The 22807-nt window shown below is 47.8% G+C and overlaps 1 protein-coding gene across 2 annotated transcripts in view; it reads left to right on the top strand.

Moving 5' to 3' along the window:
- The first annotated feature begins 10061 nt into the window (after positions 1-10061).
- The window catches only part of CCDC50 (coiled-coil domain containing 50), a 41766-nt gene continuing 29020 nt past the window's right edge, over positions 10062-22807 (top strand). Inside the window, exon 1 of one of the 2 annotated variants that reach the window (XM_063408767.1) lies at positions 10062-10680. In XM_063408767.1, coding sequence (XP_063264837.1) covers positions 10632-10680 — 49 coding nt within the window. In that variant the 5' untranslated portion in view covers positions 10062-10631. The remainder of the gene's footprint in view (positions 10681-22807) is intronic. The other variant, XM_063408769.1, reaches the window with a different exon arrangement.

Below are 22807 nucleotides of genomic sequence, written 5' to 3'. Positions count from 1 at the left end.
ATAGCTTCATCTGATGGTACCTGCACTTCATCTCAACTAAAAGACAGTATCATTTCCATGTTTGGGCTTTTGGCTTCAGGTCCCCAGCTCTCCCTACAACTTGTTCTGTGCTTTGGATAGGTATTGAAAGACAAGCCTTTTAATAACTCTTGTCATATTTTATCATTTGATATATTATCAACAAAAATGGAGGGGGAGAGGCTCAGATTTTTTGTGGGATATGCCTATAAAAATGAATGTGATGCTTCCATTGACGAAGAGCTCTCTACTGAGAAAATATTCCAACATTTTCTCTGGAGATATAATATATACGAATTGACCAAACTCATAGTTTCCCTCAGACTTGTGAACTAGTGAACAGCTATCTGAAGTGTTCACCTTCTTCACAAAGTTCTATTTGGACTGAAGGACACCTATGTTCTACTGGAACACTTTTCCAGCCACCCCTGTCCCCTTAAGGTGCCAGTTTCAAACTGGTCAGAGGTGAGCAGCCCCCATGAAGCAGAGGCCATAACTTGAAGGGCACCACTTTGCACAGGAGTCCAGTCTGGAAAATAGCAGCTCTGACTCAAAACTATACCCCTAAGGGAAGATCAAGTTTATTTTAATTTAGTGCTAAATGGCTACATCTCAGTCCATCTTGAGATCTGCTGTGAAGTTGTCTTCACCTGGATACCGAAGGTGAATTTCTCCATCTCTTCTAGTTTTTGCAAAAGTTTTCATTTAAGTTTTTGCAAAATCCACAGATCTCTGACTGTTTTTCTCTACCTTTGGATACAAGATCTCATAGACTATTGGCAAGCTCTTTCAGGAAGTTGAGTTATTCCTGGGATTTCCTCTCTCACTGCAGAGAAACTTCAGTTCTGGATCATTGCAACTGTTCAGTCCCCAAAGAAAACTCATGTAGAGAGTGTGCCAGACCTTCCAAGTGATGGCTCTGGTGAAGGTGGGGAACTGCCATGCTATATTTACATATGAGAAGGAAGATGAGTGGATGCTGTGAGGAGTGGATGCCATGAGGAGGAGATGAATTGGTAGAGAGAAGCAGAATTATTTTATTTTTTGAATTTAGGAGATAATTGATTTGCACTGTGGGGCTTGTCTAAGCTCCCACCTGCAAAATTCCCTTGCTTTTACCCCATTAGCCCAGGTACTGGAAATAATATTACATTTTATTGTTCTTATGTATTTTATTGTTCTTATGTATTTTATTCTCCATAGGAAAGCAGTGCAGTCTCCACATTCTTTCTATTACTTCACTCATTGATAATGTCTGATAACTGATAAGGTCATTAATATCCAAAATAATCACCCATTTGAGTCTGGAGTTCAAGGGTAATGAGAACATGAAGATGTGAGCTCCATCTCTACCTCCCACGGTCCCAGTCTGTCCCTTCGTGTAGAAGTTTCTCTTTTCACAAAGCTGTGCAGACTTCAGGCAACCCAACACGACCAAACTGGAAAATTGACAAGGGTCAACAGCCCAGAGGGCAGGAATAGAGAAGACTTAGAGAAGACTTGGTTCAAGCAGTGCCACCAAATCCAGCTGCACCAGCTCTCAGTGTGACAGAGATGAAGTGTCAGTGCCTGGAGGGTGTTGATGGTCCTGAGCAATCTCAGGTGGGGCCTCACCACCCTCTCTGCCCATCAGCTCAGGAGATCCATTTAATTTCATCCTGGGCTCCTGTTTATCCCAGAGCTATGCTGGAGGAATTCTGGTCAGGGGTTCAGCTGTGTCTTTGCCTGGTCCCTATTGATCTGGACCCAGACCTGCAAGTGGACTTCCCTGCTTGACTGTGGAAATGTCCCCTCCCTGTGGACCTGTCTGGTGCTCATTGAGCTGTGTTTATCTCTGACTGCTGTTATCAGGCCTGATGCTGACCAGTGGATTGGCTTCCATTTTCACCTGGGATCTGCCTGATCATCATGGGCTTGCCTGAGCACTGGGGCTCTTGACTGAACCTGGCTGCAGTTTCTGATCCTGCCCTGCTTTCCCCTCTCAGGATGGGTTCCTGTCCTGCTGTCAGCATAACTGCACTTGGCTTTCTGTTCCTTAGGGAACAGCTGGCCCTTGCTGCTCTCTGACATCATTTTCCTCAAAGTGTTCATAGACTTCTCTTCCCTGATGGGTGGATTGGTAGATTTTGCAGCAATTAAGATTTTCAGGTATGTTATATAAAATCCCAGTTTCTCTGAAGTTGCTTTGGGCTTTGCAGTTGGCTCTAATGAAGGTAGGACTGCAGCCTCCAAATAGCCTAACCTGAATTTAATCCTAAAGCAGTCACCCTTGCTGTTGCACAGCAAGCCTCAGGCAGGTGGAATTCACTGGGGAGGGGTGAGGGACTCGATGCAGGAGGCAGTGTTGAGCTGCTAAAACAGGAGAACACAAAAGGACGACTTTCCAGAGCCAGCTTGGAGTGGCAGGTTGCCAGACCTCTTTGTATGCTGCACATTTGGGGTTGGAGAAAAAACCCACAATATTCTCTCTTTTTCAGAGCTTCCCAAGAACACATGAAGCATCACATGCACTGTTTATTACAGCTGAGCCTCAGCAGCATCCACAGACTTTGTCATGGTTTTATGGACTCCACTTAACTACAGCTTGTTTCATCCCAAAGTAAACAACCTGCTGAGGGAGGACCTGTCAGGGCAGTGCCTTTACTTCAGATGCTTAAGAAAGCCCAGTGAAGGGTGCCACAACCTCTGCACTGAGTGTGGGACTTGGCTGCAAGTAGGGAGTCTCAGCTGGTAGAGACAGGATTTCAGTCTGTGTGATACATATGGAGAGATTCATGTATCACTGATTTCTTGCCTAGAATGATCTTAAGAATAAGATGAGGGTGAGGAAAAACAAAGAAATTTGGAAATGGGGAGTGGACATGCCTTGTAGAGGAAAAGACAGAATGGGGGATTGACAGTGCCAACAAATCAGAGAGAAGTTGGTAAGCATTTAGCAGGCAAGAAAAGAGAGCTGCCTTCTGGCAGGGGTGAAGTGAGCTTTGTACACACTGTCAGAAAGACAGGAGTCATTGGGCTCTCCATCCTGGGCAGTGGCTTAGTGTTCCCACCTGGAGACACATGCCTCTAGCTCCTCTGTCTATTCACATGCACAGCAAACTGTTCCCATCCTCTGTAGCTAAGTCCTTCCTTTCTCCCATGGTGTCTGCCTTTCTTGCCTGTATCACCACTGTGCACTTATTACTATTTATCTCTTCTGTCTACATTCCCATTGCATGTCTGCTCCTCTGTTTCTCCAACTGTGCTTTATCTGGGAGGAATTAGAGGATAAGGTACTGAAATGCACCCTGTGCTCTTCAGCCTTCATCTCTTACACATGTAATGTCTGATTTTCCTCTAACCAAATCACTTCTATGCTGGAGCCAACCTGAGAGAACAAAGCCCACTCCAGAATGTTATTTAAAGCACCACTGGAAAGTGCTCAGATATCCTGCTGATGTGTGGTGCAAAGTCCTAGCCAGAGAAACTTGACTGCAGAGAAGAATTAAAATATTGTGCTCATAAGCCAGGAGACTAACTCCCCTTGCAGCTTCCTGAGAGGAGGGAGTGCATAATGGGGAGGGAGATGTAGTTACAAAATGAGATTCTCTGTTCCTTAGGGGACTTTTAAAACCACCAATATTTATGAAGCTTTTAGTCTGACTCACGCAATTTGTTCCTCCTTCTATGTGCTTGTCTTTGGGGCTCAGCTGTTGCTTGGACTGTTACTGAAATAAAATTAGGTGCTGTAGTTCAATTGTATCCTTGCTCAGAGAAAGAAAAGGGAAAGGTCCAAGGTATTGTGTAGAGCAGCTCAGCTGCCACCTCACTGCAGGCAGCCAAGGATCACACACAGAGAGAAGCATCACCAGGTCACATCCCATGGGCATTGCACTAAAAAGAACCAATTCCTTGAGGCTGAGGCTGTGGAAGGTAAAGAGTGAAGCTGGGCTGCCTGTCTGGATTTCACTTCCAGGTTCACCAGTCCAAGGTTTGCCAGGAAACCATTCAGCTTCTCAGAGAGCAAGCCAGCTCCAAAGTGTTGCACTGGAGTGAGGGGCTGAAAGAGTAAATCCAGAATCTGAAGGTTTTGGATGCGGGAGGAGGCAGCCTGTGAAGAAAACAGGGAGCAGACAGTCATGCCCCAGTCCTCACTTCTGTCTCTTAATCCTGTGCTGAAGCACCTTCTCCAGGTTCAGCTTCCCTGCTGACTGGGGTGGCTTGGCTGAGGTTCCTGGTGGGGAGAGGAAGGCAAAGTGGAAACCTCTTCTGCTTTCAAATGTGCCATGACCTGCTGATCTCAAACACACTTCCAGTGATGCTCCTCAATGGCAAATATTGGTGTAAGCCTGTGTAGGACTAATCTGACCATGCCAGGACAGTGTCCTGAAGAGGTGTGATCTGGAATGACCTGGTTAAACCACCAGATTTACCCTGAGCTTGACCCCTCTCTCTTACGACTTGTCTTCTCCAAGCCCCGAGTTCATCCTGGATGATGAATGCAGCTTGTGCATGTATTACTTTGAGTAAAGGCAAGGCTGGGTAATTTCCTGCTAAAAATAACAGTGAGGGCACTTTTAAGGTGGTGGAGGTCAACTCTATCTGCTAACAGTGCCAGCTTTCACTGTCATTCTCCTTTCCCTCTCTTCCTGCTCTCAGTTACCATCTGGTGTTTTGGTTTATTGAGAAATGTTGCCCATTTTTTGAACACTGTCACTACAAGTCACCTAAGGGAGGGCTTGGAACATACACAGAGCTGTTGAGTTTTGGTGAAACCTGTGCAGGTAACCATAAAGTTTGCCTTTTGGAGAGCCTGCCTTCTTACTTAGCTTTTCATTTGCACCCTGATCTACTGAGACTCTGCGAGAGTTCTGCACATGCAAAAGGGTGTTTGGTTGAACTAACACAAATACTTTATAGCTGTAGACTTGCACATACAAAGTGACTTGAAACGAGGATTCCAGCTGAGGCTGTAGGGCATATTCGTGCCTTATCACCCTGCAGCTTGGGAAGCAAGATGGGACAAGTGATAACACAGAAATTTTTTATTTTTATTTTTTTTAAATATATTTTTTAATCCAGAAGAATATGGGCAGGTGTAATCATATTAGGTAGGATTCATAATCATATTAGGTGATTTTTTTCAGGTAGACCTAGAAATTTTTCTGAGTGGAATATAGCAAAGTCACTGCTGGGCAAGAACTGCACTTACTTCAGCCTCCACCAAATTCCCTCTTACACAATCAGCGTGTTGAGGTTTTATCCAAGTGGCAGTGGCTGTTAATATCTGAGAATGACCAAGGTGCTTCATCACTAGCTGCCACATTTGTCATGCTTCTTATGGCTCGATTGCTTGGTCTTGCAGGCACTCCCTGCAGTGCACTAAGTGAATAACTTGTAATTCTGCTGGGTTCTGTTCTTCTGACACAAGAGTAAGGAATGACACATTTAGCTACTTTTTTCTTCCCTCATCTACTATGTAACATTTTCAGTAATACTTTCCTCTAAGTGAGAATTTTTGAAGGCATACCTCACTTCAGAATTGCACATGTTTACTCTCCAACATGACAGTCAGAAACCCCCCTTGTTCTCTTGTGGCATGGCTCATGATTTTCCTAGTGCTCCTCCATGTTACATTACATGTAAGTACAAGTTATGTTTCCTCTGCTCATTATTTGCAATCACCCCATTCATTACCCCTGGTGAGCTCTATAATACCTTAATCCTTGCAGGCTTCTGCTCTCCTTGTTCTTCAGGGAACCTGAATTCCCACAGGCACCATTCGGCTACCTACGGAAATTACACACCTGCTTCTTGTGCTCCTTGCCAATGCTGTAATGTTTGCTTCCTCTCATCCACTCCTTCTGGCACAGGACTTCAAACCTCTCTTGAAGTGTCTTAGCTTAGAAATGCAGGGAGGTTGATGTCTGAAGTGCTATTTTTTTCCCCTGTCTTTTTTTCCCCTGCATCACTACATCACCTGCCTCCCTCCCTGGGAGGCCTTGCAGCATCCTTGCCCCAGGCTGGGGCAGGTCCTGTTTGAGCCCCCAAACCTTGACTTTTATTTACCACAGGGGAAAAACAATGCACCCACATTCTTCAGGCTTCCTGCAAATTGAATGGAGTCCTGCACTGAGTTTTATAGTTTTATAGAGGAATGTGACTTTGGAAAGAAAAGCCACAGCCCATGTCCTCAGAAGGGTCAGTTCCCTGGCATCAGTCACCACCAACATAAAAGTTTTGGACATGGCCTTGTGCGGCATCTGATAGCATGAGAGACTTAGAACCAATTTTTCCCATCCTTTTGCCTTAACCATTAATGGATGCACCAGTTCCTGCCTGTAGGATTGTTATCCTCTGTGTCTATTCGGACAGCAGCCCCATCAGTTGGAAGCGAGCTTTGCCGTCATTAAGGAGACTTTGACAAAGACTGTTCTGTCAAAACTGAACATCTTGATGAGACTTAATTTATTTCACAGTTGTTGTTATCCTGTTGACCTAAAATGACAGCAGGAGACTTGGAGAGGTGCCCAGTTTATTTAAGAAGCAAGCACAAAACAGTCTCTCCCTGCCTGGAGAAAGATCTTAGCAGCATAAAGCAATCCTAGTTCCTAGTCCCAATGCTCTGTCTGGCAGCTCCTGCTCATCAAAGCTCACTGTGGCTTTTCTGAGGACCAGTCCAGATTGCGTTGCCATTTTTTTTTTTTTTCTTTTTTTCTTTTTTTTTTCTTTTTCTGTTTTTAAGTATCCCAGACTCTCCTTCATGCATCCTCTCAGGAGTGTTTTCAGTGCTGTGAAAGCTGGGAAGTGTTGTGTGGTGTACCAGCATAACAGTCTGGGTTTACTCCAGTGTGTAGGGGCAGATCAGGTGCCTGGGTGCAGGTGGGCAAAGTGCCCCGTGCTGGAGCTCCCTGGTGTTTAATGCTTGTGTGGTGGCACAGTCCAGCTGCAGTGCCACGTCTGAGCCCCTGTCCCAGCTGTCACCCACACATGACACCCCTCACAGATGTAAATGTGTAAGTGTGGTCTGTCACGGAGAGGGGCAGCTGGAAAGCAGAGCCAAACTGAGCACACAGTGCAAGGACAAGGGTCCAGATTTGCAGGCTGCAGCCAGGAGAAGTCCACCAAGACAAAAGTAGAAAAATCATGGGAGGTGGTGTGAACTTTAGCCTTGGAGATTTTCAAACCTCACCTGGGGAAGGCACTGAGCAACCTCATCAGATTTTGAAGCCAGTCCTGCTATGAGCAGGGGGTTGGACTAGTGCCCTGCAAAATCTTTTCTGAATGAAATTACTCCATGAGAGAAGAGTTAAAGTCAGACAGAATTATGCTTTTTTCATGGGAAACAATATGGACTTTTCCTCCAACAGAAGGTCCTGTGAGAATAAGTACCTATTTTTATAAAAGATTGAAGTATCATTGTCTTGTTATCTTCAATAAAAGGAAGTGGATGGTTTTCCCAGCTTTATTGGGATTCACCTACCCATTGCAACATGTACTATTTGTCAAGCTTGGTGCTGTACAATTTGCACAGGAAAAGCTGATGACAGTTTCTCAGAATAAACACTTTTCATGGTTTTTTGCCTAGAAGCTGCAGCTTGTAGACACAAGTAAGAGTTTGGAGGGTGATGTGAGATCATCACACTGAGGAGCCCTTTGGGGGAGCCTAAGATGTGATGCTGCTGCAGTGCTAGCATTACATCAGCAACCCATTCCCTGGTCCCTGTTTAATTCCTTCTCATCCTCAGTCCTGCTGTGGTCATTTTCGGATCTTCTATAATCCAGTGATTCATGCCATCTTCCATTTTCAGAGACTTCAGCTGTATAATCTCTCAAAACTCAAGCTAAAACGAGAGAGAAATCTGATGTCAAGAAGGCAAAGAAAATATTTTGGTGTGTAATACACTGCCTTAGGGAGCAGGTTGACAGTGTTGACAGGGTTTTGCCTGCATTACCCTTCCCAGGAGCCTGCTCCAGCCTTTCTGTGCTCCGACAACTGGAGATGTTCCCTGAATTTCCAGCAGCAAGAACAAAGTGTCACTTACTTTGTGTTCCTGTAGTTTCCTTAGGTCCTAGCAGAGCTCACCATCCACTGGCTATCACTGAGCTTCAGCAGACCTTGCAAGATAAATAAATATAGCTACAGGAAGGCATGAGGAGCCCATAATTTGTGTATTAGAAACCTGAAATCAGGAACTGCTCTGCTGTGACTTGGAGTACTGGGTACCAGATCTCACTTTAGTGAAGTTAAACACATCCAGGAAGATGGTTCACTCATAACAGCAGCCAAAGCCACATCAGCCCAACACGGAACCTCGTGAATGCAGTGCAGATTTATGACTAATTTACATTGCTGGTTTTGGCCCCAGACAGACAACTTAATATGATATAAATTCATTACTGAAGACTAGAGCAAAGAGCTCTGTGTGTGGAATAAAGTGCATGACCATTGGGATGGACAGCTTTAAAGCTTTGCTCATAAATGTGGGATCATAAAGTCGGTCTGTTGCATTAAAGCTGCTGTGTAAATGTGAATGCTACAGAATTTCAGCTGCTGCTGCTCTGACTTGAATACTCTATAATGAGAGAAGGACAGGAGAAAACCATACTGTGGGTTTGGAAAGCTGTGACCTGTGTCAGAGCAGTACATTCATTGACACTTCTCTTGTACAGTCTGGGTTGCTTGGCCTCTTCTTTTGTCTTTGCTTTTGTGAGGAAATAAATCTCAATAAAAAATTTTATCAAGTGATCAAAAAGCTTGATTATGAAAAAGGTGAAGGATCTCCAGAGGAATATACTGAGTTCAGAAAAACCCTAATTCAGGAGAAACTGGAAATGGATTTTAGACCTGTCATTAGCCTGGAGCTGGCTAAAACCATGGGGATTATTTGCAAGAAGTCCATTTGTACTGCTAGTGTGGATGGCAGAGGGATTAGAATGCACAGAGCTGGGACTGTGACAGGGGATAATCTGTGTGAGCTGCCCCTTGGAGGGGCAAGACCCTGTGACTAATCCCCATCTGTGTGATCATATGGAGAACCTGTGGAGTGGGGCTCAGCTGTGCACCACTCACCTCTCTGTAAGTGGTACTGCATCCCTCCAGGCAGGAGGCCCATCAGCTCTCAGAGTGTGCCAGCACACAGGAGAGGGGTACCAGGTGTGTGCAAAGCAAGAAGGGGCCACAGATGCACACAGTTCTGTGACTTTCTGTGCAGGAGGCTAAGAAGTTGAAGGGAGGGTGAAGGCAGTCAGATTGGACAGTCTATGCACACTCACATTGGGGTTGGTGAAGTATTGTTTGAAAGGGGCAGAATTCAGGACAGACAGTTCCTGAGTTTCAGGAAACAGGACTAGAAAATTATTGAGTAGCACAAGGCCAACCTTCTGGAAATAATTTTTTTGGTCATTTTCTTTAACGATTTTGCTTTTTAATAAAATTGAAATATTATTCCCTTTGATGTTTTTTCTGACGTCCTGCTCTATCTCCCTCTGAGCTCCCATCCCAGTCACCCACAGTGCAGAGCTCCCCAGAGCCTGTTGGAGAGGGGGAGCAGGAAACGGGCTCAGCCTCTGTGTCCGCCTGCTCACCAGAGGCACGGAGGTCATGGGCCACTGGAACAGACGCTGCGAGCAATTAATTTCGAATGTGGCAATATTAACTTCTTCTGCTTGCATAGCTGTCAGCGTCACGCACTTATGATCAAACATAACAGCTACATGAGTGACTGGTTGTGCTGAGCACAGCCCAGAGAAGCTCAGACATCCCTAAACCCCAAATCCTCTTTCTCTTATCTTCTCCCCTTTGCCCACGGAGCATCATGTCGTTCTGTTTCTTTGCTGCCGGCAAACCAAGGTGGGCAGCAGCTGCGTGCCCTCCGGTCTCCTTCAAGAGCTGGCACCAGTTCGTGTGGCACAGCACCGCTGGGGTTCAAAGGCCTCTCAGTGCCCCGTGAGCGCGAATCTCTCTCCTGCACTGCCCTCCCTCCTCGAGAGGTGCCCGTCCCAACACTGTCACCGCCCCCGCCCCGAGGGACAAGGTGCGGGGCCCGTGACACCGCTGGCTCTGGCACCGGGACACGCCTGCTTTTCCCAGGCCGCAGAACAGTGCGAGCAGGGGTGCGATGGTTCGGGGGTGAAGGGGCAGAGGCAGCCGGAGCCGGTACGGGAGAGCGCCGGGGGATCGGACCTGTCCCAGCGCTCTGACAGCCGCCCCGGCGGTGCGAGGGGATCTCCGGCCGTGGCCTCAAAGCACCCAACACAGCCACCCCGCCGCCAAACAATAAGACATTAATTAAAAACAAAAAAAATCAAAAAAACCCAAATGTATAAATAACTGCCCTGGGAAGCCGCCCGTCCCGCTGAGCCGCTGCCCGAGCCGCGCCGGGGAAGGGGAGGGAGAAGCAGCCCGGGACGCCCCCGTCCGCCTCCCCGGAGGGGGGCGAGGGGCGGCGAGGCGGCCCCGCTCCGCCCCGCCCGGCGCTTTCTGTCCGCTCTCCCGCGCCGTACGGCCCGGCCGCGCCGGCTCCATCCGCTCCCAACTTTGTGGTGCGGGGCGCGGGCGGCCCCGCCGCGCTGCCCTCAGCCCTCGGCCGGGCCGCGCTGCCCTCAGGCGGGCCGGTCCCGCGGGCCCGGCCATGGCCGGCATCGGCATCGACCACTCCAAGCTGCCCAGAGTCAAGGAAGGTGCGGCTCACCGCGGCGCGGGGAGGAGGGGGCGCTGGACGGGACGGGGCGGTGGGGAGAGAATGGGAGCGAGGCAGGGGAGAAACTGTTGGTTTGGGGTGGGTTTTTTTTTTTTTTAACGTTATTATTTTCCAATTTCCAGGCGCCGCGGCGGTTCGCGGCGCTGGCGGGGAACCGGGTCAGCGGGAGGGGACGGGGCGCTCCGGCCCTGGCTCCGGGGTTCCCGGGACCGGCGGGGCTGTCCCGCCGCCGGTGCGGGCTGTCCGGCGGGTGGTGGCCGGGACGAGGGCTGGAGGCCGGCGGAGAAGCAGCGGCAGTCGCTGGACAGAGCCGTGGCCGCTCTGCTGGCCCCGCTGCCTTCCCCGGGCGAGCGGCGAGGGGCGGGCTGGCAGCGCCGCTTCTCCCCGGGAGAAGACGAGGAGCGGCGCTGGGGGAGGGCGCAGCCCTTTGTCTGCGCCGGGGCCGAGGCCGCCGCCTCCGCCGCGCTCGGGCAGCCGGGCCGGGGCTCCCGCGGGGGATGAGGCAGCCGGGGCACCCTGCGGGAGATGGACGAGCAGGCAGAGATGTCTGTCTGTCTGTCTGTCCCTCGCAATTACGGCTTGGCCGGGTTCGGAGGCTCCGCTCGGGCCGTTGGAAAAATGGGAGCAGAACTGTGAATATCCCTCAGATTTGGCGGTTTGAGGGGGACTGGTGACTTTGAGGCCCCGGTTATACACACTTGATTAAGCCTACCGGGCTTTATGACTGGCCTGCATTGAGCTTGGGAGCGCCAAGCAGCCGCTCCCGCCCCGCAGAGCCCCCGTGCCCCCCTCGCTTTCAGGGGTCCCGCTGGCTTGGCCTGTGCTCAGAGCACGGATTCACCTTCGGCTGGGCCGGGCTGGCCTCGGCTTCCCTGTTAGCACAGCGTCTGCCTCACACGTGTGCCTTTGAGCTCAGCTAAACGTGCCCTGGAGCTGCTTTGGGTTTAGGAAGCTTTGTAGGAGATGGTTTGTTCTTTCTGACAGTGATTTGTGATATAAACCAGCAGAAGCTCTGTCATAATCAAGTTAGTTTAGATTTACTCTCTAGTAATAGAGAGCAATGGTTTCCTGCTTAAAAGAAACCAAACTTCCTTAAACTTGTTTCCGTGCCACTGGTCATTTTTTTTTCAAATCTGAATTCTTACAAAATAGCAATTGCGAATTTGATGATGTAGTTGGCCAAGAGTGGGAACCATATTTTTGTGCAGGCAGCTGGGGGTTCCTTTTGACCTCCTGTCATCCCTTAATGATTCACTCAGTGTTACTGAAACAAAAGCTGAAGCTGATGTTTTAGGGGTTAATGTTCGTCCTATCAAGTCACTAGCAAAACTGTTATTGGCCATTTTAGTGTGGTCAAGATCTCATCCTTAGAGTCTGTCCACACATGGTTGGTTACTCAAGAAAATGAATCCAATTAACCTTTCCAGTGGGTTGGTTAAAGTGAATTAAATCCCTGTGTAGATGCTCATATTTGCAATTTAAGTAGGCTGGATTTGATTTGTCCTTATTAATTTTTGAATTGAACTAACTGGACTGAGCTAAGGTCGCTTACGTGCTGAAAGAAAGAACATTTACAACGTTACAGTATAACTCAACCAGTCCATGTGAAATTTGCACCTATGGTATAGTGCGGATTAAGCTTCAGGAGTGTCCTGTTACTACTGTTGTTACTTGATAGCAATGGGATTAAAGTAGTGTCCCAGAGCAACGTGCAAAGTAGACGAGGTTTGAGCCACGTTCTGCAAAGCCTCAGGCATGTGTCACGCTTTTAGTTTAATGGCATCACTTGTTTTTGTTTTGGAAAGTGTTGAGACTGAGCTATGATTTGTGCTCGGTCTTTTCGTGCTCTGTGTCAGTGCCAGCCAAGGAAAGAAATGCATTGCCTGCCATACCGAGGGAAATATTTATTGTTCCTGATAGAGAAATCACTGTTGATCCTTCTGGAAAAAGCATTCCCTGTCTTACTCTGGGGTAAAGGTCAGGTTAGTCATTCATTAACAATGAAGAACAGCATTTTGGTTTGAGTACTTTGTTCTTCACCAGCTCTGCTTTGGGACAGGAGGTGTTGTGTCTGGGTTCTCCCTGCCTGCAGGTAGCCAGGACTGCTGGGAGACAGTGTCTCAAATGCTCTTCTAAAAGTGGGATCATTTCAGTGCACCAATGGCAGTGAAAATCTGGTAACTGTAGCTGGTTGCTGTAGGAAGTCTTGCTTCATGTGTTTACTTTCCTCTTTTGTCTCCAAAAGCATTTATATCAGCTGAAGGCCTGATGTGGATGGCATTTTGCTAGTGAAAACCGCTTCAGCTGGTCCAGTTTATTTTGTGGGCAGAGGTTTACTGGTGTAAAATACACCCTCAAAACACATTTTTCCTAATACAAACTACACCTTGCTGCTGCAATCTGGTGTTACAGGCCTGTTTTTCCATGAGTGGTGGAGTGGATCTGACCTCTGTGGTCAGTAAACCTCTTGTAAGTTACTAGTAGAAGGTTTTGATGTTGCAATCTGTGGCCTGTGCTTCTCTGCCTGCATTTCTGTTCACCTTCCAAGTGTCTCTGACATATTTGCTTTCCACAAAGCAGTCTTTGCTGTTTGTTCCTTTGACCTGCCTCAGGAGATTGCTCAGCTTTGTGTGTGTAGATCTTTTTTACTAGAGGTCTCATTTGTGAGCCTTTTGGTGATAATCCTAGAAACATTATTCTGATTAGCTACTTATAAAGCAAATAAAACTGTCTTGGGCTCTGCTTGATCTCTGACTGCCTCTCATCTCTTGTGACCTGATACATTACTAGGAGCTGTGTTTGGGAAGGGCTGCACCTTCTTTTGGCTGCCTGCTGTGAGCCCTTGGACTTGAGAGGTGTCTCTGCGTGCAGGCAGGCTGAGCTGCACAGGGGGTGTTTTGGAGTTGTGTAAACCATACCCCTCTCAGGAGGATGTCCCTGTGGTCCTGTCTGCTGCTGCTTTTCCAAAGGTCTGAGGTCTTTGTGAAGGGAATACCTGTCTGCTCAGGCTGAGGCTCAGTCCCTCACCCACTGCAGTCTCTAAGGGCCATCAGTTGTTGGTAGCAGCAGAAAAAACCCAGATTTGGGCATTCTCCCAGGGGCTCCTCATCTTCCTGACAGTTTGAATCCTCTGTGAGGAGAGAGAAAAGGGAGAGGTGGAGTGAGGAGAACTCTAAACTCTGCCCCAGCAGTGTGCAGCTCTGGAGAGCTATGGAAATTTGCAGTGGGTAAATTTTTACTGAATTTTATTTTTAGTAGTACTGGAAAGAATGCAAGTGTGGTACGTCTGGGCTGATGATTAGAACTGACCCTGCCACTGCTGTCTGAAGCTCCAGCCTCGCCAAAGGCTGATTGTGGCACCTGTGCTTGGAGAGACACAAAAATGCTCACACTGTGTCTTCTATTCTTTGTTAAGCACCTGATTTGACTTTTGGGAGCTGCTGAGCTGTACATGCAAATGCTGCTGGTTGTAACCTGCTGCCCAAGAGGCCAGTATCCCAAATGTGGTAATAAAAGATGCAGCTCTGACTGAAACCTTGGGGAAACAGGAAGAGTTTGAATATTTTCTTTCTTGGCAAAGCATTCTCTGGGCCAGGCAGTCTGGCTGGCTCCCTTTTGCCTTAGCATAAATTGAATAAAAGTTTTCTGTTAGCATCAGTCTTCCTCTTCTCCCAGCTACAGACCTTTCTGCTGACCTCTGCAGCTTCACATGACCTGTGCTGAGACTCCTGCAATAAAAACCTCCTGGTTGCTGACCCTCTAAGTGACTGGGGAGGGGCCTGAGCTCTGAGGTGTAATGTGTCAGGTTTCCATGGAACACACTGAGGTTATTGGCTTATAATGAGGCCTTTGGTGCCTGTGTGCTCAGCAACATGACAGTGGACAAGAGAAATTTGATGTCTGTCAGAGGTGGAAGAGGATTGAAGAAGTGTGAATGGCTGGTGTCTGCTTAGGGTTTTTTCAGGGAAATGGTTTTGAGGGATGAACTGTCAGCTGTATTCATCTGAAGGAAGCATTGGCCTTTAACTGGATTAGTATAATCAGGGCAACAATTTTGAAAGCAGATGAGGGTCAGCTGGGTCATTGTGAAGCCACCTGCCCCATGCCCTTAGGCTCCAGCTGGGATTTTTCCTTGCAGCATCATGATTTTCTGCTTTGTGACTTCCTTGTTTAAGGGCTCTGAGAAATTCAGGCAAGATGGATGGCTTGAGGGCAGCGGGGAGGTGGAGAGTGATGGGACATAGACACAGGTCACTGGTTCACATCCAGCTCTTCTGGATAATAGGAGATCTGTTTTTCCAGCATGCATGAATTCAGTAGCTGAGGCTGTGGCACTCATTTCACTTCTGGTTAAAGCTGGGTGAAAGTTTTATTATGCATTCAGTGGTTCTGGGCCTGCAGGGCTTGGCAGAGATGGGCAGGATTAGCATATTTCATGCTCTTGGCTCTGAAAGGTAACTGAGCAAGCAGGTCTGCCTCCTCCCATCCCTAAATCCTTAACACTTGTCCTCTGTGAGCTGCAGTGGAGGTTGTACTGAGGCAAAAAAGATTGCTTGAAAAGCAGTCTTTGGCAGAAAGGCACTCCAAGACTCCTGGTGATGCTTTTTGCAGAGATGTTTCTTTGGCTCCTGACAGATTTTTGGATGGGGTAAGAGGGGATACAGCCTATTTTTGCACTGATTCCTGGGGATACAGGGATAGCAGCAGGGAGGTTTTCTCCCGTTACATCGTCCATCACTCATTACTGGTCTCTGAGTAATTCTCCTAGCTGAGTGGTACGGTCACCACGGGCCTCTGTTTAATCTTTCATTTCCTGTGGCCATGGGAAATGTCAGAGGATGCCAGGCAGGAGCTGGAGATGGCTGCTGCAAGGAGAAGGAAAGGCCAATTCTGCTCTCTGGTGCAAGAAAACCCCACTTTGAAAAACAATGGGATATGGCTTGCAGCTGTGTGAAACTTCTGTTTTGCTGGAATAAGCTTTCTTTTTCTTGCTCAGTCATCCAGTTCACATGAATGTGCTGATTTATAGGACAAAGCAACAAGTTCCCTGCCTGCTTCCTTCTCCCCTTCCAGAGTGTCCCCAGCTGGTTGGCTTCCTGCTCCTGTGTAGTGCTGGTTTGAAGGCTGAAGGACTGAGGAAGGAGGTTGGTCTGTCGGTGAAGCTGCCTTAAAACTTGAGAAGCTTTAGGTCTGTTTTCTGTCCTGATACTTGCTGCTGGCTTGACCTTCAGCTGTTGTCCAAGAAGGGGATAACGACAGCTGCTGTTCTGCTGCTGTTCTGCTGCTGGTTGGCTGCACTGCAGGGAGCAAAGGGTATGTTTGCTGGACATTTCCAGCGAGAAAGCTGCTGTCTCCCTGGAGGCTGACTTGTGTCAGCGATGCTCTCTGTTCACCTCACAGCTCTGGCTTTTCTACAGAACAGTATAGGACTTTGTGGAGGTCCCTTGACACTTCATTTACACTTCCTTTTTAAGAAGTAGAAATCGGAGCCTTCCTGCTGTTTTCTTTCTCAGTACTTGAGAAGATACCACACAGCTCACTGAGTGAGTGTTGTGTGGCCTTGACACTGTGTGGCTGCTGGGAGAGACTTCTAGCAGGGCTGGAAAGAGGACAGGAGAGTGCAGCATCAGGCTGTGTAAGGGGTGCAAGGCACTGGTGTTGTGAACCTTCCCTTGAGCAAACGGGATCAGTTAGGCCTTAGTGCTCGTAAAATTTACCCTGTAACCCCAGCCACCCTGTGAATTAGGCTTGCCAGAAGTTTCTTCCTAGAGGGAAAGCCTGCTCAGAGCCTAACACAGCGCATCTACACCTGCCCAATTATTTTGTGTCAGGCTCCTGAAGCTCAACCGATGATTATTTTAATTGCACACCAACCCATGATGTCACCAATTCAATGCTCTGTCAGCCAAACTAAAATAGTGAGATCTTTTTCTCTTCAACCTAGGTTGGTGGAGGTTTGGTTTGTGTGTTCTTGGTAGCTCTGCCCTACTTTAGGTGCTCTTCAGGACAAAAAGTCAAAGTGGGTTTGTAAGTGAGTCACTTTTCTTCACTTCTCTTTTCAAAAGAGGTGTAACAACCCATGTGCAGTAAAACTGAGTTCCTGTGTACATTTTTGTTCATTCTTTCCTGAGCCCTTTTGCTGAACCAGAACTTGGTAGCTAGAGGAGTGAAGTCTAAGGGGAAATGTTCCATGGGCTCAGTATGAGGTGTTCAGTAAGTGCTGACAAAGGGGAAAAGGACGTAAGTGAGGAAATATTAGAAAACACTGAGACACAGACATTCCTTAAGGACACTGACAGGAGTGACATGAGAAGTAATGGGGCAAAAGGGAGGAAAGAATTTTATGCAAACAGGAATATTTCCTGGCAGTGAGAAGGCAGGGGCTTTAGTTCCTTTCTGTGTTGTATGTGTAGCATTGGCTCTTTACATCCAGACAGGACAAGAGACTGGAGTGTGCTCTGGCTGGAAATGCTCCTCGCAGAGAGGGACTGTTGCCACTGACTTGGCACATGGGCTGGGGTAATGGTGTGGATGGAAAGCTTCTCCACCTCTGCACAGCACAATGACTTAGCACTGCAAAAGCAGCTTATTTTATCTATCTGTTCTGGATACAGTAAGCATTACTTGTAGCATCCTGGTGCAAAGAAGTGGCCTCTCCCTCTGCTCTGGTGTTGGTTTTATTATTGGGGTGCTGGCTGGTGGGATGGGAAGGATTTATGTCCTAAATTCACCAGCAGTTCCTGGAGCCTTTGGCAGTGCTGCTGAGGTGAGGTGGCGGAGCCCAGCACGGAGAAGGCCTGGGAACTTTCCAAGCCACCAGGGTGTTGGCTGTTTTCATGGCAGGCAGAGAGCTCTGCTGTTCACAGGGCTGTGCTCTCCTGCAAGCCATCGGGTTGGCGCCAGGTTTCCGAAGGAAGTTGATATTGGGAAGAGGCTGGGCTCTCCTGACCTTAATTGCAGTGCTGGAAGGACTGAGTCCTTGGCTAGGGCTGACAGCCCTGCCTGGATTCCACACATCCCCGATGCAAGGTGGAAAAAGCAGGTTTGTCTCCAGCTCTGTGCTTGGTTACCTGCTATTCCAGGCAGCTGGCACTGCCCACAGCACCAACTCTGGCTGTGTAGCAGGTGAACTTAACTTGGTCCTGATTTAACTGGTCTTTTTTTTTTTACTTTTTCTCTTTTTAAAAAGCTGTGAGTGTGCAATGTCACCTGAAGGTGATACAGTTCCCAAAGCATAATATGTTACCTTTACTGACCTGCAGCTCATTTAGTGCTCTCAGAGAGAACAGGCTGCCAGCCTGCTTCTTCCTCATGCTTTGCAATGCATGTAAACTGTGGGCTCAGATGCCACAAAGCAGTAAAGCAGTTTGCTTCAGAATGATGCAGGGAGCTCTGCCTCCATGTCCATCTGGCCTCAGAAGCCAGGGACTTATTCCTACCCTTGTATGCCAGTATTATGAATCTGTAGTTGCACTTATGGCAGTATGCCAACCCAAGGCTGTGACAGGAAAGGGGACGTGTATTGTTAGTGCTGCAGCTTTACTGATTTGTTACTTGTAGATAGATGTGGAATTTTGACTGATCTGGGGCCAGCTTTGGTACTTTTTGTTCCCCAGAGCTGACTAATAAACCTGGACAACTTAAACACAGGATACAAGGGGGGAGAAGGGAGAGTACCCATGAGGAGCTGGCAGAGCAAAGGAAAAGGGTTTTTTTTGTTTCAAAACAAACCAACACCCTCAGTTAGGTAAAGGATAGTTGTTCCTGCAGAGCAACTTTTCAGTGCTGGCAGCAGCCAAACGGGTGGCAGACAGGAGTCTTTGCTTGCATCCTAGGAGCCACTTTTCTAGGGAAAAGGAAGCTGATGGGAATCTGTGCAAGAATTGGAGCTGACTGCAGGATTAGTTCAGATACCTTCAGCTTCGAATGCAGCAGCTGGCAGGGTTTCCATCAAGGCTGGGAGGCTGCCCAGAGGCCCATCCTGCTGGAACTTTGCTTCTCTTATGTCTGATCTGGAGGAATAAAACCTGGCTGGTTTGAATATGCGCTGACACTGGTGTGTCCTTTCAGCTGCAGCTCTGGTTTAGCTACAAGGCACATGGAGCAGTCTCAGGGTTGGCTCTAGTCATCCAAAGGCTGAAGAGAAAGTGGCATCTCTGGGGACTCTTTATTCTGCTTGTTTTTTCCAGAGGTTCTTGTTTTTCTATACAACTACAGGTCACTGTCATATAAAACCACACTGTGGGGTTTAGAGAGGAACTTGAACCTTTTTTTGGCACTTGATGGTTTCTGTGTGGGTGTAAGGTTTCCATCAGTCAGCCTTTTGTAAGCAGTCACAAAACTGAGTCAGGGCATGAAGTTGTACCAGAGGGGCATTCAAACCTCCCTTTTTGCATCCTGTCTCACTTGTATTTTGCTGCATTATCTTTCAGGATTTAGCTGGAGAAGAACCCTGTGAGAGCTGACACTTTGCATTATCTCTGCTCCCGGCTGCCTCTTTGGAGCTGCTGTGGGAGGTTATTCACCACAGCCTGAGGGCTGAGAAATGCTGGTGAAATTTCTGCAATCCAGGGTGCCATGGCTCCTGAAAGCCACCCTGAACCACAAAGTGGGCCTGCCAGCTCTCTGCAGAGGAACTGCTGAACTGAACAAGGGGTTTAGCTGTGCATTCATCAGAACGGAAGTTTTGCCTATCTGGGAAACTTAGTGTGTATATATATCAGAGAACAGAAGTTTTGCCTATATGGGAAGCTCAGTGTGTCCTAAAAGTTTTGTGTGGTGTAAAATTGGCTAAAATGCTGAAACAAAAGCTGAATTAAACAGATAAAACAGCAGAATACAGTGATTGTCATTGGAGATGGGTAAGGGAGTGTACATACAGTGCAGATCTCTTGAGATGCAAGCTCCATGCCCCAGCAGTTTTGTGAGTGGGTGGCTATTTTGAATTGCACTTGATAAGAGACTGTTTTTCTATTCCCCCTCTCTTACACCAGTTTAAATGAGCGGTGTTTGGCTTAAAGCTAAAGGTGCCATGACATTCTGTCTGCAGAATAAGCCAAAAAACCTTCCAGAAAAGGGGTGTCGTATGATCCATGGGGCACAGCTGAAGGCGTGTCTTAGAGCTACAGAGGTGCTCATGGGCCAGGGATTTTCACCTCTCCTGGTGAAGGCAACTCCTGCCCTGCTCTGCAGTGATGTGTATGGTAGGTTGCCTTTGGGCTAAGTGAGGATAAAGCACAGCTGTTGGAGTCAAGTGTTGTTTGTTTTGCTGTGGTCCATGACTGGGAGGTAGTGGTTAAAACTGACTTCTAGGAAAACTTCTCCCTGCCTTTATTGTTGGTTGATCCTTTTGCACGTGTGATATTAGCTGAGTCAACTGAAGTTGTGTCAGATGGTGGAGAGGATGAACTACACAAACAGCTTTTGTTTTTGCTGATAATTGAGATTCTTTTCCACACACAGGCTCAGTTACATCTCAGATGTTGTGAGTGGGGTGTTTAGCTGCCTAAGTCTTTTTGACTGTGGTGTCAAACCAGCCAAGCCATACCTGACAAGTATACCTACCTTGAATTTTCTCCAGTTGTCCACCTGGGTGTTACTGGTGGGACCACAGTGCAGTGGCTGAGCTCACTGGTGATCTTTTGGGTGTGGGCAGTCCTAGACAGTGGATGGACACTGAGGCAATCAAGAGATTTCTGTTGAAAATTGAGTTGAGTGTTCTGAGCCTGGCAGGTAATGAATGGCTTGCAGACATTGACACATATCACAGTATCTGTCTGCTCTCTCCTTTAAAGCATTAATATATTCTGTGTGTTGAGCCCCTGCAATAGAAAGCAGCAGCTGTAACAGCAAAGTTTGCTGTAGGACTCAGCAGTATTGGACAGTTCTTGTGACTCAGGGTACTCTGGACACGGGTGAAAAGGGTGAATTTTCAAAGCATGGGTGTCATTACTTCTTCTGCTGAGAAGCAGAAATTGTTTTCTTTCTCAGGCTGCCCAGACCTGCTCTCTGTCTGAGATCTATCTTCTCCCTGTGTGATTTTCTGATTTCCTTGGTGTGATGGGGCCTGGTGAGCAAGGCCTGAGGAATGTCATCTGTGTAACTGCAGCAGCCAGACATGTCCTAGCCAGCCTCTGTCAGCTCCCACGTGTGGTAGCAGGAGCTCGGGTATCTCTTGGTGTGGTGGAAGAGGCAGGGCAGAAATGAGAATTGCTGAGGCTGGGCCATGCATCTCACAGAGCAGCTTTGGGAAGAAAATGTCCCAGCTGCATGTTTTATCTGGAAGCTGTTCTCAGGGCAGCCCCTCACCTCCAGCTGGGTGGCTGCTTGGTCAGGTTGGCTTTGTTTCAAGGACGTAATTTGCAGATTTTAGAGACTTACCTGTCTTGGAGTGACCTGACTAATCTCTGCTGGTAAGAGTCTCTAAGATATCCCAACTTGCTTTCTAATCTGCAGGAATTTACATAATCTAAGCATCCTCCTGAGACTGCTTTCTCATGAAAGGATGCATTTGCTGCTTGCCATTAATTTATCAGCTCTGTAGGCCCTAGAAATGATTTTTAGCTGATGGTACTGCTTTTTCATGTTACTTTTGTCTTTCCTCTCCCTCCTGTCCTTCAGATTAGGATTCAAGAACTGCAGATGCTCTAAACCAAGTATGACTCACCCCTAGTTTATTTTGTGAATTACCCAGCACACGATGCTGACGGGAAAATGTTGGGAGTGGAGGGGGTGGGGAGCAAGAGATGGTTTTTGAGACCCAAAAGGAAATGCTTGGAACATGCATCTGTGGTCCCTGGGTCATTGAACTGGCCTGTATCCTGGACACATTATACGGGCCACGTGAACCAAGGGAGCCCTTGGGACCTGCAGTGGATGTCAAAACATGATCTAAGACTTCAGGCAGGAGTGAGGGGGGTGTTTTGCTGTGAACCTTGCTTGAAAAGCCAGTGGGGGCTGACCTCTTGCTGAGACTGTGTGTTCCACACCACCCATTCTTGGGTGTTACCTACCTCTTGTCACACACCTGAGTATCACTAACAACATCTGCCTTTGCTCCTCTGTTGTGGTTACCTCGATCTGTTTGAAGCAGTTTGGGGTGTCAGAAATGCTGAGCTGCGGAGCTGAGGTAATACTGGAGAAAGTTAGTGAGGTGGGTGGCAGAATATCAAATGGAAGAGCTTATTTCATGAATTTGTGCTGAGCTGTTGTACCTAGGGACTTCCTTACCTCAGCCATAATGGCAGGGCTGCAGCCATGCTTGCAAGAGCCTCAGATGCACCATTGCACAAAAAGGCATATTTCCAGAGAGAACTACCAGAGGAGAAGACCTGAGCTTGGAGTTTGCAGAGACACTCTCAAGGGTTCTTCAAGACAAGTGAGCTCCCTCTTCCATGCATGGATTTTGGATCCTACCACTGTTAAGGGTGATGCTTCTGCCCTCATCCTCCCCAGCTGGCACCTTTGCTGGCCATAGCAGCCACTGGGATTCCTGGGCAGGCAATTCTTTATTGACAGCTGTGCCAGAGTGTATTCCTGGTCTGCTCCCTGCTGTGCCAAGGCAGAGTGGCTTAATCAGAGAATGGTAAACCTGTTGTGAATATTTCATGCTTGGCTGCACTTGCCAATTGTAGCTGCTCTGATTGCACCCCTGCTGCTTGTTTGACTGCCTGGTGGCTCCCAGCCGTGGCCCAGGGATGGGAAGTCAAGTTAATTTGCAACAGTGAAGGTAATATTAATTTCACCTTTCATTTTATAGACGTACAGTTAGGGAGCAAGGAAATGGATTTCTTTTCCCATAAATATGAAGCCTCTCAGGGAGGAGAAATTGAGTCTGTTGTCATTGGGGCCATCCTTTTTCTTAGCACAAACCCAGTGTACATAATACCTAGTAATGATTGTGCTGTACCCTGCTGAGACTGGGCAGGGAATGAGAACTAGTGGTGATGAAACTTAATTTCAGACCATTTCTGGCCAGTCCACATCTCCAAATATTTCATAGTTGCCTCATTGTTGGATGTGAGTCTTCAAGGATTGGTTTCCTTGGCCTCACTTGCAGCTGCTTTCATGCTTGGCTTGGTGCCATGGGTACTAGGTTTAGTTGTGAG

Source organism: Prinia subflava, chromosome 11, assembly GCF_021018805.1.
Source record: "Prinia subflava isolate CZ2003 ecotype Zambia chromosome 11, Cam_Psub_1.2, whole genome shotgun sequence".
Lineage (NCBI taxonomy): Eukaryota > Metazoa > Chordata > Aves > Passeriformes > Cisticolidae > Prinia > Prinia subflava.
The sequence above is the reverse complement of the archived record's forward strand: the minus strand, read 5'-3'. Positions and strand labels throughout refer to the sequence as shown.